This window comes from Asparagus officinalis, chromosome 4 (genome assembly GCF_001876935.1).
Source record: "Asparagus officinalis chromosome 4, Aspof.V1, whole genome shotgun sequence".
Taxonomy (NCBI): Eukaryota; Viridiplantae; Streptophyta; class Magnoliopsida; order Asparagales; family Asparagaceae; genus Asparagus; species Asparagus officinalis.
In genome coordinates, this window is record NC_033797.1 from 23,731,539 (window position 1) to 23,749,680 (window position 18,142).

At 34.6% G+C, this 18,142-nt stretch overlaps 1 protein-coding gene across 5 annotated transcripts in view; it reads right to left on the reverse strand.

The window, feature by feature from the left end:
- LOC109836952 (BEACH domain-containing protein C2-like) overlaps positions 1 to 18,142 on the reverse strand; it is a 51,937-nt gene that overhangs the window by 31,273 nt on the left and 2,522 nt on the right. For all 5 annotated transcript variants that reach the window (XM_020405014.1, XM_020405013.1, XM_020405012.1 and 2 more), the window contains exons 2-7: positions 17,163 to 17,950; positions 15,066 to 15,782; positions 11,941 to 12,075; positions 2,555 to 2,659; positions 2,248 to 2,361; positions 1,056 to 1,132 (exon numbers count right to left, since the gene is read on the reverse strand). In XM_020405014.1, the coding sequence (XP_020260603.1) occupies positions 1,056 to 1,132; positions 2,248 to 2,361; positions 2,555 to 2,659; positions 11,941 to 12,075; positions 15,066 to 15,782; positions 17,163 to 17,950 (1,936 nt within the window). The remainder of the gene's footprint in view (positions 1 to 1,055; positions 1,133 to 2,247; positions 2,362 to 2,554; positions 2,660 to 11,940; positions 12,076 to 15,065; positions 15,783 to 17,162; positions 17,951 to 18,142) is intronic.

Sequence of the window (18,142 nt, forward strand, 5' to 3'; positions counted from 1 at the left end):
TATCTTTGGTAAGGATTACACTGAATGGTGTAGTTGTTCCCGTGCTACCTACTCGAGGGTAGGGTGAGATGTTGTGTTTTGACACGCTTGTCATGTTATGGTTAAGGTTTGGTGATGTTTTTCTTTATAGCTTATTTATAGGAATTGGAATTTATATTTAGCGATTCACAATTTGAGATACATGATATATATATGAGGGTTTCCTTGTTTGCATTATTCCCTCGACGTACTTATCTCGTGTTGTGGGTTCCTAAATCTTAACTCCTCTTGGTACTAGCTATATGATACATATATACGTGTATACATATGCATGCATGTTATATATTGTATTTTATGTGTTTTACCCCCTCCCCCTGGGAGCGGTGGAGATGTTTTTGCTAGCGCTCTGACGCTCGTTGTTACCATCTTTTTCAAGTAACGGATCAGGGGTTCGGAGAGCCGCAGGTTGACGGAGACTCGGTATAGTTTAGTGTTATTTGTAGGTAGCTAGATAGTGCTCCACAGTAGACTATTTATGGTTTTAATCTTCTAGAGATGTATTTTATTTTGGAGACTGAGTGTCTATTTACTATTCAGTTGACTCTTAATGTTAAAGACTCATTGTTCTTATTACAGTTTATCAGATGTATTCTCTTTTCTTTTGTTGGGACATACTTATAGTTACTATTGGATCTCTTCTTTACATTGTGTTTCTTTGTCATCTCATCTTTGTTATATATGCTTGTACCTTCACTTCTTTGCATTTGATATCTGCTAGAGTGATATCAATAGTGACAGTGAAACATGTTTATGCACAGTGTTAGGTGCATGTGTTGGGTGCATGTGTTGGGTGCATGGCAGGTTTGATATATTTAGGTTCATCTTGGACTGCAGTCATGTGTGTGAAACCAGGGACGTCACACTCTCTATGGTCCTTCATGGAAAGGAAAAATAGTTTCTCACAACCAGAAAAGGAAAAAAAATTAAATAACAAGTTTGATTATATCCTTCTTGTAATGAGATGGTTACATACTTTTTCCATTTGGTTGATATACAATACTGGTTGAGATAACTACCTGACTCTCTGGTCCCCTGTACTCAGTCCCCCAATCATTGACAGCCACTCAGCACAATGAATAGTCGCTTCGACATCCTGTGAAAGAAAGGGGCAAAGTAAATTGCATTAAAGTAGGAAGAAACTATTCTAAAGAAACCCATAACAGACAAGGTGTGTGAGATACAAGCAGGCAAAGAAATCATATAGACTATATATTGTTCTTGACAGTCTGATTAATATCATATTAATAAGTACCTCTGCATGTTGAATCCAGTGCTCATCAAAAGTTCAGTTTGCGCAGAGAAAACAATACAGAGAAACGTCTACAATTTTTCTTCATTTATTTTTTTAGTAAAAGGACAATCCATCTTAACTTTTGGTGACTGTCACAACATGAAAAAAGCTTCCTAGGAGTTCACCCATACTGGTACTACTCTAGTTTGTATGTGGATCTTCCTCGGTCAGCAGAGTTCAACGCTGTTCTTCCCTCAAAAATGCTAGCTCTGATGAAAATTTTAGTTCATTGGGACAACAATGTAATCTAGATATCATTCACTTTAGGGTTATGACATATCATCCTCTAGACATGCATACTTAGCCATATTAAGAAGTGACCCTTAGGTCTGTGCTCTTTTTCAGTTAGTGTTGGGTTTGATAAACCTTTTCATCCGGTCTGCATTTCACTTCCAGTCCCCACACTTTGTCCATTCATTTCCTCTATAGGAGTCATTGAAACTTACTATTAGTATCTATGTAATACCTATATCCAGTACAGCACAGCAGATTGATCATTCAAAAGAAGACTCGCGCGTTTATGAACCTTTATAATCTAACCCACTGATCTTAGTGAATGTATCTACCATGAATAAATCATTGGTAGAGCATAACAGAGAAACTCTAAATCCAAAAAGAAATAAGAATAACTTCATTTCTTACAGAACCAACCATGTCTTTTTTCTGTTATCAAAATCAGGAGGTTTGAGTTTTACATACGAATCTAACTATACATAAATGATAAATCTATGCACAGTAGCCAATAAAATAACATAAAAATCGCAATCAGAAGTATATGCAGGTGTTCTGTTTTAACTAGGCATTACTTCAAGAAAGTAACCAACTGATATTTGCTAAAAGTTAATTAAAGTGGCGAAGAAGTTTGAGATACACAGCAGAGCAGACAAGCAGAGTAGTTACGGAAAATGAAGACTAACCTTCCAACCATCTTTCTGTCTCATTGAATGCTCGAGTACAATTATGAGGAAGTTGTGTATTAGATCTTCTATCTCACCAATGCTAATGCCATTTAAATCTTTGCTGGAACCCATCTATAGAGATATGCGCATTAATACAATCAGATACATAACGGCATGCACATGAGACGGACGCTTACCCTAAATCAAAGATAATAAGTAACAATGTACATGCATAGTGTCCATCAAGAGACATGCTTACAACAACCATACACGCCATGTGTGAGTGCACAGGGACATGATTAGCACTTAGTGTCATTATTATTACCTCATAATTGGACATAAGAACCTCCAGAATCCACTCTGGCCATTCTGCCATGCAAGTGAGACTAGTTCTGTTTTCTGGATGACTGCAAGCCAAAAACAGAAGATCCTGAAATCATATAAAAAGAAAACTTTCAGTTTAAAAAAGGAGATGCAGGAGTCTAAATGAAGATCAGAAAAGAAGTATTGCATAACATTCACATTATACACTTCATGTTACCATCAAATGAACATGCGCGTGTGCGTAGCTACCACTTAATTAATTTTCAAGAATAAGCTTAAAGTTGGCTTCCACATACCAAGCAACATGACATGGTGTAACTTCCCAATAGGTGATTCAAAATATTCAACTAGACTTTCATAATTACATGTGGATTAAAATAAAAAAAGTCTTCTGAAAGAGTCTGTGCCATCTCTCACACTGTTCATGTCTAACTCGATAAATTAATTAGAAATTTTCAAACAACATAATTCTTTTCATCACAAACTTCTCAAGTGGAATTTTGTTTTAGCGCTCAGAATTTGACCATTGATTTACTCTCAAACAATGCAGTCTTAGGGGTGTTATTCGCTCCGGATTGTTGATTTGGACTCAGATAATTGTCCACGAATCCAACATTCTTGGATTGGGACCTGAACTCGGACTTTATGGTTAGAGCCCCAGACTCTTGGACTGGATTCTAAATTTTTAAGTAGAATTCTTGAACTTTTAGTTTGGACTCTTGAACTTTTGCTTTGGATTCATAGACTAAGAGTTGGATTCTAAGACTAAATTTTAGATCATGGATTATTTGAATTAGAAGTTTCAAAATAAATTATTATGTTAAATAATAATTATTTATAAAAAATGAACATTAATTTGGAAAACCATCATCATCTCGATTAACAAATGGCAACAATAAAACTGAGTACATCTTGTAATCTATTTAAATAGTTCAAATGATGTCACATAGCAAAAGACAACTAGCACAAGCACACACATGAAAATATATAGTGTTCAAGTACATAAAAGAAAATAACTAGCGTTCCACCATATAAAAACTAATTTATATAATTAAATATGTAAATATTACATATATTAGAAAATTTTATATCGAACATTTGACATCAAATATTCAGATGATCCAATATTAAACATTTTTTGCTATTTAATATATTAAAATTTTAAATATTACATATATTTGATATTTATGTACTTAATATATTTCATATTTAAATAAAAACAAAACGAATGTAATATAATAGTAAATCTTTATAATATTTATATATTTAAGAAATGTTAAATAATATAAATATCTAATTTAATATTAAATATTAAATATATTAAGTGATTAAATAATATTAAATATGTTTTACTTTAAATGAACTAAATAAAAAAGAAGTTGATTACAAATATTTCAAAATTAAATACACTCAATGTTGATATATAAATAATTTAGGAATATGGAATATTTTAAAATTAAATATATTTAATTTGAAATATATGAAATATATAAATAAGCAAAGAGAAGAGGAGAGAAAATATCCACAGAGTGAGATCATAATCCACCAATTTTAACTTATACTTTCTCTAGAAATTTTGTCATTAAAAACTATAAAGTTGGAATGGAGTGTGGATTTCAAAATTCTAATCCTAATAACAATCCTATACACAACCAATAATACATTAAATTCAAATTCAAATCTTAGTCCTAAACCAATAATACGTTAAATTCAAATCTAAATCCTAGTCCTAAACCAATAACACCTTAAGCTCAAATCTGAATCTTAGTCCTAAACCAATAACAACTTAAATTTAAAGGAAAAATTGTGTCAATCCCCAAAAAAAAAAAAAAATCATATGGCCCAGTGCCCCTAATGATTTCTATTGTGTATTGGCCTCAAAAATTATATTTTATCCAAGTTACCCATTTTATCCAAGTTACCCATTACAAATCCCCATCATCTCCTCCCTTCCTCCTCTCTTACATATTTTACCCCTCTTTTATTCTCCACCCATTACAAATCCCCATCATCTCTTCCCTCCCTCCTCTCTTTACATACTTTATCTTTTTGTTATTCTCCACCCATTAAAAATCCCCATCATCACCTCCCTCCCTCCTCTCCTAGCCTACTCTGCAGCTACTCCTCCCTCCTCTCCTCTCCTAAATCTAACCTTCAGTCTGCTCCTCCCTCCTCTCCTCTTACTCTCTCCTAACTCTAACCCTAACACTCCTCTCTCTACATCTCTCCATCCAACTCCATCGTCTCCCTCTCCTGCCTCCCGCTTCGTCACCATCGGTCGCTCCTTTCACTCTTCTTCCTCATCATCGTCATCTCCTACGTCATTTCTTGCTACCACTGCCTCCTAAGTCATCTCCTGTCATTACTATCTTTCATTACCCCTCAACAAGAAAAGCTCTAGGTGATTCTTCCACTCTCTTCCTCTTTCCTCTTTTTTATTCCCCCTTTCATTGTTCACTTCATTCTGCCCTCTTCATCAAAAGACCCTAAAAGCTTGGATGTAGTGACAAAATTGGTGTGGATTTCTTCAATTTAAGCATGTGTGTTAGAGCGTGAATAATAGCAAGCTTGATTTCTGGGGCAAAATTGGTGGGATGTGATTTGTTTGCTTCACTCTTAAGATTGCTTTAGCGATATATGCTCTCCACAACTTCATAATCCCACTAATCCCAACCTATAGCCGATTCAATGAAATTATGAGCATTTTAGTTGTTAAATATAAGCATTTCAATTATTGAAAGATTCAGCAACATTAGAGTTAGCGTGACCATATATAAAAGTATTTAACAGGTATTAGATATAGTAAATATGTACTTGCTAAAATTAATAGGTATTTAGTATAGTTAACAAGTACTGGTCAAAGTTAATAAGTAATCGATATAGTTAACAAGTAATAACTAAAGTTGACAGATATCGAATATAGTTAATACGTATTGATTAAATTTAACAGATATCAGATATCGTTAACAGGTACTAGCTAAAGTTATTAATAGGTAGTGGATATAGTTAATTGGTACTGGTTAAAGTTAGCATGTACTCGATATAATTAATAAGTATTGATTAAAGTTAACAGATATCAGATATCATTAACAGGTACTAGCTAAAGTTATTAATAGGTAGTGGATATAGTTAATTGGTACTGGCTAAAGTTAACATGTACTCGATATAATTAATAAGTACTGACTAAAGTTAACAGGTACCGGATATAGTTAACATATAATGGGTAAATGTAACATTAAAGGGATAAACTTAACATGTAATTAATAAACTTAATAAGTTGTTACAAAAGTCATGAGGCAGCTTGAAAGAGCATATGCACTTATCTTTAAAAATCCACACTATCTATCCTAACGAACTCGTCGCATGCAAGCATGGCAGTACACTAATACTGGGAGTCAAAGTATTATTAATACTTTCTCATCGTTATTTTTGCTTAATAGTAATTTTTCTCATCTTTATTTGAGTAAAACAAAGATTGCATTGTGTAATTGAACACAATTGTGCATTCAAAATCAGAACTGTATACTCTTCTTTGCATTTAAATGATAAGATAACTCGCGTAGCATTAGCACAGGCCACAAAATCCTAATTCAATACAGTTGTGCATTACAAAAATTAAGCTTTGTTTCCAAATCTAAGCTTTAAACTTGCAAAAACCTCACACATCTCTCTTTGGAATTTAATCAAACACTTTACAAACAATCTCCAAACTATAACATATCATATACCCACTTAACGTACTACTCCAAAGAACAAAGTTGAGGATGGTAGCAAGCTCGGAGAGGAGATACTACTCTAAATAATCTATTCTTATTAAGTGTCACAAGTACATGTTAACTAAATCTTGTAATGCTAATTATAACAAGTTATTGTTAACGATCACATGTACATGTTAACTATAATAGGTAGATGTTAACTGTAAAGTATTATGGTTAAGTATCATATATAACTATTAACTGTAACATGTATCTGTTAAAAGTAACTAAAAATTAGATAATTTCTCATCACCTGTTAATTAATAAGCAAACAGATATTAGAGCTAACGTGACCATATATAAAAATATTTAACAAGTATTGGATATAGGACCATATATAAAAATATTTAACAAGTATTGGATATAGTTAATAAGTACTGGCTAAAGTTAATAGTTACTGGGTACAGTTAACAAGTATTAGCTAAAGTCAGTAGGTACTAGATATAGTTAACAGGTAATGGCTAAAGTTAACGCATATCGAATAGGTATTGTTGAAGTTAACAGATATTAGATATAGTTAACATGTACTTAATATGTAGTTGATATAGTTAATATGTACTGACTAAAGTTAACATGTACTGGATATGATGACCTAAAACATAACAAAATGAGATCAATAGACAGTCATCTCAATTGAGTTTTGCTTCAATTTGTTTCATTTGTATAGACATAAACAATTCCATGATTTTCATAATGTGATTAATCTATTTTTTAACCATTGAATTCAACATACGCTAAGTTCTCTGGTTGAAGTAAAATAACAAACAAATTGTGTGCAGTTTCAAAATAACACAGTCATAACAGATAAAACCAAACATGCAGCAACAAGGTACAGTTTAGGATTAAGCTCAAAAACGTCAGCAGAATTAATCATAGACCATGTTGATCTCGTCGACGTATAGGGATAACAGTGGGCTTTCGATTACTGAAGAAAGAGATGAAGGCAGAGCAAAGGAGGGAGAGGACATAGGTGATGCCGCCAGTGACAGAGGAGGTTAGGGTCTGGGTTTAGGCAACGTTGATATCGCTAATGAAGATGCAAACACGAACTAGGAGGGGGCGATTGAGGGAGGAAAGCGAACAAAAACCCCTCCTTTCATGTTAGCAAGAGGGGGAGGCGGGAGAGGGAGACAACGGGGTCGGTGGATGTGCTCAAGGTCTGCTCTGGTAGAAGAAGAGGCGGGAAAGGGAGATGTCAAGGTCGGAGGGGAAGAGGAGTAAGAGGGAGAGGAAGGTTGGGGTTAGGGGAGAGGAGGAGAAGAGAGGAAGTGGAGGGAGGAGCAGTTGTAGTCTCCACGAGAAAAAACAATAGGCAGAGAAGAAGAAGAAGAACACTAAGAAGAGGGGTACTTTTAGAATATTTGTGGATATTTCTTTTCCTTTATTTGTTAGATAGTGTAAATAGGGACTAAATCACAAAAGCTCATTGTATTTGGGACCAATACAAAAAGAAAATAATACTAGAGGATGGACCACATGAGTTTTTTTACTTTTGGGGACTTGGTACAATTTTTCCAAATTTAAATCCAAATTCTAATCATAAATCGTTAACCCCCTCAATTAAAATCCAAGAAAAAAACCCAAGTCCGATCCAACAATCCTCAACCAATAACCTCTCCTTAGAAATCGTTTCATAGCTAACAAAGCATAGAATACACTAGTCTTTCAGGTTGCGTTTGGCAAAGGGATAAGGAGGAGAGATTAAAGAGAAAGGTTAACTTAGTTAACCCATCATGAAGGGTTAAATAAATTCTAAACCCGTTTGGATACGATAGTTAAGATAAGGGGTTAAGTCTTTTATGTTTGGCAAATGAAGAGGGGTTAAGGAGATTAATCTCATTATTTTTTAAAAAATACCACTTTTGCTCTTATTAAAAATTTATAAATAATTACCTCGTCAAAAATAATATAGCATCAACCACATTATTATAATGTCTACTAATAGTCTCTCTTAAATGTTAAAATATCTCAGCTAATACTCGATTTGAAAGGGCATGCGAAATTCCGTATAAAAATATACATAGTTGTTCATTGTAGCTTAAATATTTAGTTGGTCTTAAAAGCATTTTTCTCAATGAGAACATTTTTTAGCAAAAGAATTATCTCAGAACTTACAAAGAAACATAATCCAGCTTCTTTGTGACCCCAACAAAATAGAAACATTTATTACACCCCCAACCCCACCCAAAAGCTTCCCCTTTCTTCTTCCAACTCTCTCTCTTTCCTCCCCTCACTTCTCCAATTAGAAACCCTACTCTTCGGTTGAAAGGGGAAATTTTCTAGGATTTTTTTTCTTTTGACGTTGGATCCCTAAATTTAGCGATGAGTGCTCAGAAGAAAAGGAACTTTAAGATTGAGGCGTTCAAGCATCGAGTGGAGGTGGATCCTAAGTACTCAGAGAAGACATGGAAGATTCTCGAGCATGCAATCCACGAGATCTACAACCAAAACGACAGTGGATTGAGCTTCGAGAAGCTGTACAGGTGACTAATTGCTTGGATTTGTGCTGATTTGGTTTGAATTTGAGTTTCATTTGGGCATTTTAGCATTAATTTTTTGATGGGTTATTCGTGAATATGGTTGTATTATTTTGGATAATAATAGGTTTGGGTTCTCGTGCGATGGTTAATTGGGATGAAAAACTGTTGTTCCGTTCTCTTCTTTCAAAATTCTGTCGGCTACCCTCGCGTGAGAAGGCGGAACAAGTCTTGTTCCGCCTTCTCACGCGGAATAGTTAACCCTTCAATTCACGGGATAAATGTGTTGATGGGCTCACGTGCGGGTTAACTAACCTGTGGGCTTTTTTTTCTGTTTAGCAGGTTAATGGAGGGTTAAACCCCCTTAACCCTTCATTTATCATGTTGTCAAACGCAGCCTTAATACACTAAAATAGTTTATTTTAGGCTACAAAAGCAATTCTGAAAATTTGGTAGAAGATGAACCAGAAGTTTAAAAAAAGTAATAAATAAACTATTTCATATTAATCACTTATTTGAATTTATTGTTGTATAATAAACAACATATTTCACTAAGAATTATTTTTTAAAAAATAAGACATTCTAAAAGTGAAATTCATAAATTTGTGTCATGCTAAATATACTATATGCACTCATACACATTATATAAATATCATATGCACTGCTAACAAAATTATGTTATATCCCTCGTGTGTCATGTTGTGGCACATATCCGTACACGTGCTTCATAAATGTTATGTAGATATGCATACGGGCATACCTAAAGGTTGTGCTTGACCAATCAATGTAGAAATTTATATCATCAAGATATGTTAACCTTCACGTGGAGAGCAACAAAAAACTTTATAATTGCGTCATAACAACTTGATGTGCCTATCAAGTATTATGAAATGTTCCTGGTATGTCCAGAAGTGTCCAAGTATTTGCCGCAAGTAAATAAAAAGTTGAAATGTGAAATGTTTGGATGACAATAGCAATAAGTATGAAACTATAATAAGAAAATTACTCAGGATGTTTCTCACCTGGATAGCTCGAGCTTGGAATGAGGTGGAAGCATAAGGAAGTGAATGAAGCAGGACCAGTAAAAGCTGGACATGTTCAAAGCGATGACCGGAATCATATAAATTCAACCCATCATCAGTTGAAGAAACATTTATCTGAATAAAAAGAGAATTATCAGAGTTAAGCTTCTGATTTAGATTTGTGTTGCGATTGGAGCAACTTTGTGGACTTATCATCCTATTGAAGAGGATTGATAAGTGGATTTTGTCAGAGGTTTAGTGTTAACGTGACAGAATGTGTTGCGATTGGGGCAACTTTGAGAACCTATCGCTCTATTGGAGAGAGTCGATAAGTGGATTGGTTGTCAGAGGTGTGATATTAACGTGACAAGAATGTGTACTTGTGACTTGCACAAGATTTTAGGAATTAGCGTCTCGCTGGGGAAACTTGCTAAATGAGTTTATCATCAAAAGCGATGAATTTTGATACTAAGATTTTAAAGACTTAGTATCTTGCTGGGGAAGATTGCGATTTGAGCAATTTTGAGAACTTATCATCCTATTAACAAGGATTGATAAGTTGATTGTTAGAGGTGTATTGTTAACGTGATAAATTAGGAGTGATGCAAGCTGTATTCATACTCTATGGGGATGATGATCGTCAGAAGTGTAATGTTAACTCGACGATGTGAAAGATTCGTTACTCTTAATCCAATGGATTCCAAGTAACCAACCCCCAGTCTTGATTAAGACTTAGCAGGGGAATAAAAAGAGGTAGACAAGGCACATCACCTAGTGGAGTGAGGCACTATCCATGAAATCGGAATAGAGGCACATCACCTGGTAGGCCATTATCTGATGAGTTTGACTATCAGAGGTAACTGTTAACGTGATAGTTTTGTGGACCTGCCATCCTATTGAAGAGGATTGGCAAGTTGATGGACTATCAGAGGTAAATGTTAACGTGATAGTTTTGTGGACCTACCATCCTATTAAAGAGGATTAGCAGGAGAATTTGGAGGGGATGTACTATCAGAGGTGACGGTTAACGTCATAGTTTTGGTGGACCCGCCATCCTACTGGAAGAGGATTGGTGGGGGAATTTGGAGGAAAAGGGCTATCAGAGGTGACGGTTAACGTGATAGTTTTGGTGGACCCGCCATCCTATGGTTTGAATTTGAGTTTCATTTGGGCATTTTAGCATTAATTTTTTGATGGGTTATTCGTGAATATGGTTGTATTATTTTGGATAATAATAGGTTTGGGTTCTCGTGCGATGGTTAATTGGGATGAAAAACTGTTGTTCCGTTCTCTTCTTTCAAAATTCTGTCGGCTACCCTCGCGTGAGAAGGCGGAACAAGTCTTGTTCCGCCTTCTCACGCGGAATAGTTAACCCTTCAATTCACGGGATAAATGTGTTGATGGGCTCACGTGCGGGTTAACTAACCTGTGGGCTTTTTTTTCTGTTTAGCAGGTTAATGGAGGGTTAAACCCCCTTAACCCTTCATTTATCATGTTGTCAAACGCAGCCTTAATACACTAAAATAGTTTATTTTAGGCTACAAAAGCAATTCTGAAAATTTGGTAGAAGATGAACCAGAAGTTTAAAAAAAGTAATAAATAAACTATTTCATATTAATCACTTATTTGAATTTATTGTTGTATAATAAACAACATATTTCACTAAGAATTATTTTTTAAAAAATAAGACATTCTAAAAGTGAAATTCATAAATTTGTGTCATGCTAAATATACTATATGCACTCATACACATTATATAAATATCATATGCACTGCTAACAAAATTATGTTATATCCCTCGTGTGTCATGTTGTGGCACATATCCGTACACGTGCTTCATAAATGTTATGTAGATATGCATACGGGCATACCTAAAGGTTGTGCTTGACCAATCAATGTAGAAATTTATATCATCAAGATATGTTAACCTTCACGTGGAGAGCAACAAAAAACTTTATAATTGCGTCATAACAACTTGATGTGCCTATCAAGTATTATGAAATGTTCCTGGTATGTCCAGAAGTGTCCAAGTATTTGCCGCAAGTAAATAAAAAGTTGAAATGTGAAATGTTTGGATGACAATAGCAATAAGTATGAAACTATAATAAGAAAATTACTCAGGATGTTTCTCACCTGGATAGCTCGAGCTTGGAATGAGGTGGAAGCATAAGGAAGTGAATGAAGCAGGACCAGTAAAAGCTGGACATGTTCAAAGCGATGACCGGAATCATATAAATTCAACCCATCATCAGTTGAAGAAACATTTATCTGAATAAAAAGAGAATTATCAGAGTTAAGCTTCTGATTTACAAAGGAACAGGTAGAGATATAGTTGATGCAATATAGTGACTATGGACACAAATTATGTGAATTTAGGGAATGTACCCAGTATTATCGTATAACAATAAATTAGTTTATTAAGTTTTAAAACATTTCCAAAATAGATAACATAGAAAATATTTTTTTTCAAAGAAAGGAAAAGATATAACTACAAATCTCCAAAGGCTCAGTAACTTATTTGTGTGTAACCTCAAAATACTAACAGGACTGCTCAGTTAAGACAGTAAGACCAAGATTATACATAAATATTTCCTCGTTCTGAATGAAATAATATGATGTTGGCTGTATTTACACTAACCCAAAGCATAAAATCAGACTAATGAGATTTCCTAGATATTACAAAATACCAAAAGTCAGAATGGAAAGAAAACTTTTTTCTGACATATATTGTTTCATACTAAAAAAAAAGAATGCAATAAAGAATAAATAATAAACAGAAGGCCCTTAAATGCTATCAAAAATGTGGTTCAAATTTTTGAAGAAGTGCTTCTTTTTCTACTGAAACAATAACATATTTTGCGATCTCCATCTTCGGCCATGACGATCAAAACTCGAGTAACTTAGAAAAAAAATCCAATTAGTGACATTAAGAAATCAAACTCAATTTTGACCACAGAAGTGCACTAAAAATATAAATTCAAAATGAAAATCCCCACTACAATGTAAAAAAAGCCCAACAATGTGAACTGAAGGCTAAATGTTTTTGTTATGTCAGCCAAGTGCCAATTCTTGAAAACATTTTAAACTAGCCAAACACAATCTATTATGCAACCTTAACACCTAAGCTTAGATAGATACAAAGATCCGAATCTCAGTAAATGTCATGGTTCTTATTTATTCTTTCTAATAGCAGTATTAGGAGTTCAGGGGTCTTGGCAGTTCTAGACAGGAAGCATCCGAACATGGATAGTCGAACTTTAGTCATAAGCTGTGTAGCCGTTGTTTTCTTCTCTTATTTCCCTAGTATAACACTATCAAATCAGCTTAAGATACTTTAAAATTCAAACCTCATATTACCTCTTAGCAGTGGCGGATCCACAACCTCTCGTGTGGTGGTTCGAAATTAACGCTAATTTTTTTTTCAAATACTACTAAGGAAAGCATAAAAATAATAAACAAATAATAATAAAGAGAAAATAGGAGAAAGTAGAAATGTAAAGAGAAAATAAGGATTATAGGAGAAATTAGAAACATAAAGAGGCTGTAGGAGGTTTTGAACCTTTGACCTCTTTGAAGGTAAGCTAATGCTTATACCACTAGGCTACAAATTACATTTGTTCACAAACTAACATATATGATATATATACTATTTCAAAATCTGAGGTAGTTCAAATGAACCACTTTGAACAAGAACAGGTCCGCCACTGCCTCTTAGTATTAGCGGATATCGACTTGCATTAGATGTCAGTTGTTTTGGCTTAGATCAGATTAGCATGCTTCAACTCACATGATACAGGCTAATGAGTATTGTTATCAGCTGATATTTTGTAACTTAATAAATATCACGTACTCCAATCTTTGCATATTTATTTTCTATAAAAAATGATTTTATTGTATTGCAATAGATTTTTAATATATAAGTACACTTAATTTGACCATTAAATATGAAAGCAAGTCTAATGGTAAGTTTGGCAATCTGGATTCAAAACATAAATGTGACAAAAGAATTTGTAACATCCCTGCATCATACGACATTCCAACATGAGAGACATATTACATATATTTGGACAATTAAACCATGTTGGGAGGCACATCCTTTTTCAATTAAGTTATTTTTCTAAGAATGTAAGACTTATGATGGAGGTCTTCAGCCTAGTTAAATACTGCATGAATAGCTAAGAAGAGCTGCTATGGTATGTCAGTAGATGCTTTTATGTACGTATCCGTTGAGCATACCAAGAAACTTCTCTGTTTAAATTAGATAACATTGTTCGGAGGTTCCATTGATTGGAACTTTGGTAGTTGGTAGTATAGATTCGTTCATCTGGAATGGACTTAATAATTGATGCTTTTACATAAGAAGAAGCTGAATAAAACATACAATTTGGTCATAATAGGACTAAACAGTAAGTTCTTTTAAAGAATTATGCATATTGATGGAGGGCTTGGACAGAAAAGGTACAAAAATCAAGAAAACCATGTCGGCAACAAGATATGTCATCATGCAATCTCAGACCTTTCAAAAAGAAAAAATAAGAAAGGGTGCCATGTCACTATCCATCCGGAACCAATAAACTGAAAGGAAACAATAAAATATTTCAGTTAAATAAGATAATGCAACAATCTGTATTTGCCACTAAAAAAGAATGCCTTATCAGAATAACAATTTGAAGCTTTCTGCATAAGATGTAAGAGATAAAATTTTAGTACTAAGCATAACAAAAGTGCAAAAAAAGGCTCGAATATCATGCAAACACAGCAAGATGAAATAGCTAACAATTTTTCAATTTAAAAAGAAAATGATGAAAAGTGAAACTTAAATGGAAATAAAATAAGCATATCTCAAACAAAATCCATTTAAATGGAATAGAAACACATGTACTAATTGTTAGCACAAAAACATGAAAGTACTTGACATTGAGAAACCAGTTACTTAAGCAAGTAGTAAGTCAATTAATAGACATTAACAGAAAGGAAGGTCTCGCTAAGTAAGTTAAAAGAATATTAAACTGGAAAAAGCAGAACTAATGCCAGTTAATTTTAATTTACAAATATCTTCTTGTTTAGAAACACTTGACATATATGCTTTCATCTTGCAACTATCAGATAATCCCCTTTCATACAGGTAACCCTTTTCACGTCAACAATTAAGCCTAACAATAAATTATAGTCGAGCATAATTAAGTTCTGTCCAAAGAAATATCAGCTATTAGACTAATTGAGGACTCTGAAGAAATTGTTAAAAATTGTGACCTTACCGCTGCACCCAACAAAGCCATATAGACATTAGTAGTCAATAGCCTCTGAGGAGCCGCTTGGAAAGCCTTTTGCAATGAAAAAAGTAGCAAAGAAACTTTGTCATCAAACATCGAACTTCCTTCTTCATGCAACAACACGCTGCTCCAAATGTTACTTGGGGGACGGTGAGATGAAGAATTCGTGGCAAAAGTTAGATGACCTGATATGACTAGCACACCCAAAAGGTTGATTATCCCAATGACGACTCCATCACCGTTGTCAATATTAAATACATTGTTCCTAGCACTATCAGCACTTATAGAGAAACTTATGCCACCCAAAGTTTTTAGTAGTTGAGTCTCAGAAGATGATGTCATTCTTTCAATATCTGTACACAAGGAAATTGTCAAAGAACTATCATCATTATGCAAGGATTTAGGATGTGAACTCATTTCATCAGAAATAGATTCTTTTTCCACAAATGATTCGAACTTGTTGCTCTGGACTTTTGCCCCAAGTGTAGCTTCCAACTCAGATTTTCTCTTTGGCACATTATTAACACCACCCAGGGAAGAACCATCCAGAATATTATGGTTACCAGTTTTTGCTTCTTGCTGTAAAAGAAAAAGAAGTGATTCTATACCCCCACAGGATAAGAATGACTGAGCAAATGTGTGAGCTCGGGATGTATTAGGCTGAACTACCAACCTATAAATTAGGTGCAACAATCTCGCCACCTAGCCAAAAGTTTCAAGATGCAAACTTTAGTCAGTATGAGCAAATAAAAGTTCAAATTACTATCACTTAAAAGTTAGCTTATCATAGGAAGAACATGGGAAACAATGAATCTTGTATTACATAATTAATACAGTATAATACAATAATATAGACATAAAACTTTTAAAGTGGACCACACTGATCATTCAATTAACAGAAGGCCTAGGAAGTGAGTCTATATCCTAGACAAAATTCTTCGATGCAAAGGCAGCTATGGCGAAATGATAATGGTATCTATGCAAAGTTTTTCACCAACAAATATAATTAAGCATCTTATAATTTGACATGATATGCATGAGACAGAATTGTAAGGTCTTTATAAAATTTCTAAGGAATTTTTTGACAGAAACATTTTGATTTCAAAAATTATCACTATAAGAAAAAGAATATCACTTCCATTACACCAAATGCATGTTGCATTTGCTATTTACATAAAGTTGGTAAAGGCATGTATTATGGTTTAGAAAATGACAGAATTGGTGTCCCACGTACAAATACTGAAGATTAAATATGTACTTTAACTTAATCAGCTAACTAATAATAGTCAGCAAGCACCTTTGGCTTAAGAGCATAGTGAACCGTAAAATTTTCATATTAAACACGTTGACAATATCTAAGAACAGAACCCCACGGTCCAGCACTGCACAGTTATTATGCCACTTCCTCCAATGGTATCCATCAGTCCTTGTAGTCCACTGCTGCTGCTCCACTTTCCTTCTGCAAAAGATGTCACTAGACCTTCATGCAAGTGCTACGGACAGCCTCTCCTGAAGCGCCATCCGTACCAAGGCAGCTTCATCTCTGGTAACCAGAAGCACCTCTTTCCTCAAAGGAAACAGTAAGAAGAAGAAGGACAAGGAGAAGATGGCCAGGATTAATGCTTTAAGTAAATGTTTCCAAAATGAGATTTCTTATTCAACTTGAAATATCCTAAAAGGTGACAGTATCAGGTACTCAACTATCTTTTTTTTTTACCTTGCCGTCCTTGAGAACATCGCTTCTCCTTTTATTTCTTGCCTTCTAGTTTTTGGTCTCTTATTCATTCTAAGCGCTCTCCTTCTACACCTTTAACTGCGAATACCTAATACCATTAACTGTGGTCCAGTTCTCTCCTCGTGTAACCCTATAGTATTTCTGTGTGCTAATTGATCCTAATTTAATGGAAAAATAATTTTAAAATGGGGTATTAAGTTGTTTTCCTCTATGGAGAAATGCAAATAATGAATAATAGAAAGGAGATGTTCATGGACGACAATGAATTATAAATGTGACTGTCCAAGAGAAGAAATTTATCAAGTGAGAAGAGAACAAATGTTATCAGGAGTACACTTTGCTTCTACCTGATTAGGTTGAGGACAGTCAACTAGAAAGCTAATCAAACAACGAACATCATCATTCACTGATGAAGAGGATGCTTCTCCTACTAAAAGCTCAATAACCACCAACAGCTCATCTACCAGGGCATTCACTTCACCCACAGGCCTTTCTGCTCCATGAAGTGAAAATGTATCAACAGAATCTGTTTCACAAACAACCCAATAGCATCGTCTGCATCCATCAAGAAGAATTTGCAAGGCATTTGCATCACGCATGGCTGAAGACTCAGTAAACACCATGTCTGCCAGTGAAGACAGAAGTTTCTTCTGTAAACCATAATTGCACATGCTCCAGATCTTCAAATCCAACAACAATGTGCTAAAGAATTGCACTTTGAGCATATGATTATTTTTTTGAGATTGGCATAGAGAAATGATTGCAGCAACAAGTTCCTCGTCACCTAAACCACTTTGTTTATTAAGTTGCAACTTTGATATTGTTGGAAGAAGATAATGCAGAATCCTTGACAACAACTCAGGTGCTTGAGTACGACATAGCTCCTCAACGTTTCCAGGGTGTTGAATAACCATGGAGATAATTCTGAAAATAGGAGCAGAAAGTGAAGCAGTTGCCAGAGATAAATGAAGATCACCAAGCACAGGTTCCAGGCTATCCATCTGCACTTTGCTTACAGTCAATGGAAGTAAAACCATAGGACCTCCATAAGCCAATGCCCATAAAGATTCTGCGGGACGGAATCGGAATGCAACATGAACCTGCCCAATGACCTCAGAAGACGGTCGATGTAACCCTGAAAAAAGGCATCAGGAAAACAGAATAATCATCAAGACATAGGTCAATTCATCTAATGACAGATTCTTGCTTCAGATAGGCCACAAAGACGGAAGCCTAAGGACAGGTGTTTTAACTTTTCAGTTAATAGAACCAGAGGTAAAATCCAAGATTTTTTTTTTGGGTGGGTGAGTGGGGGGGGGGGGGGGTT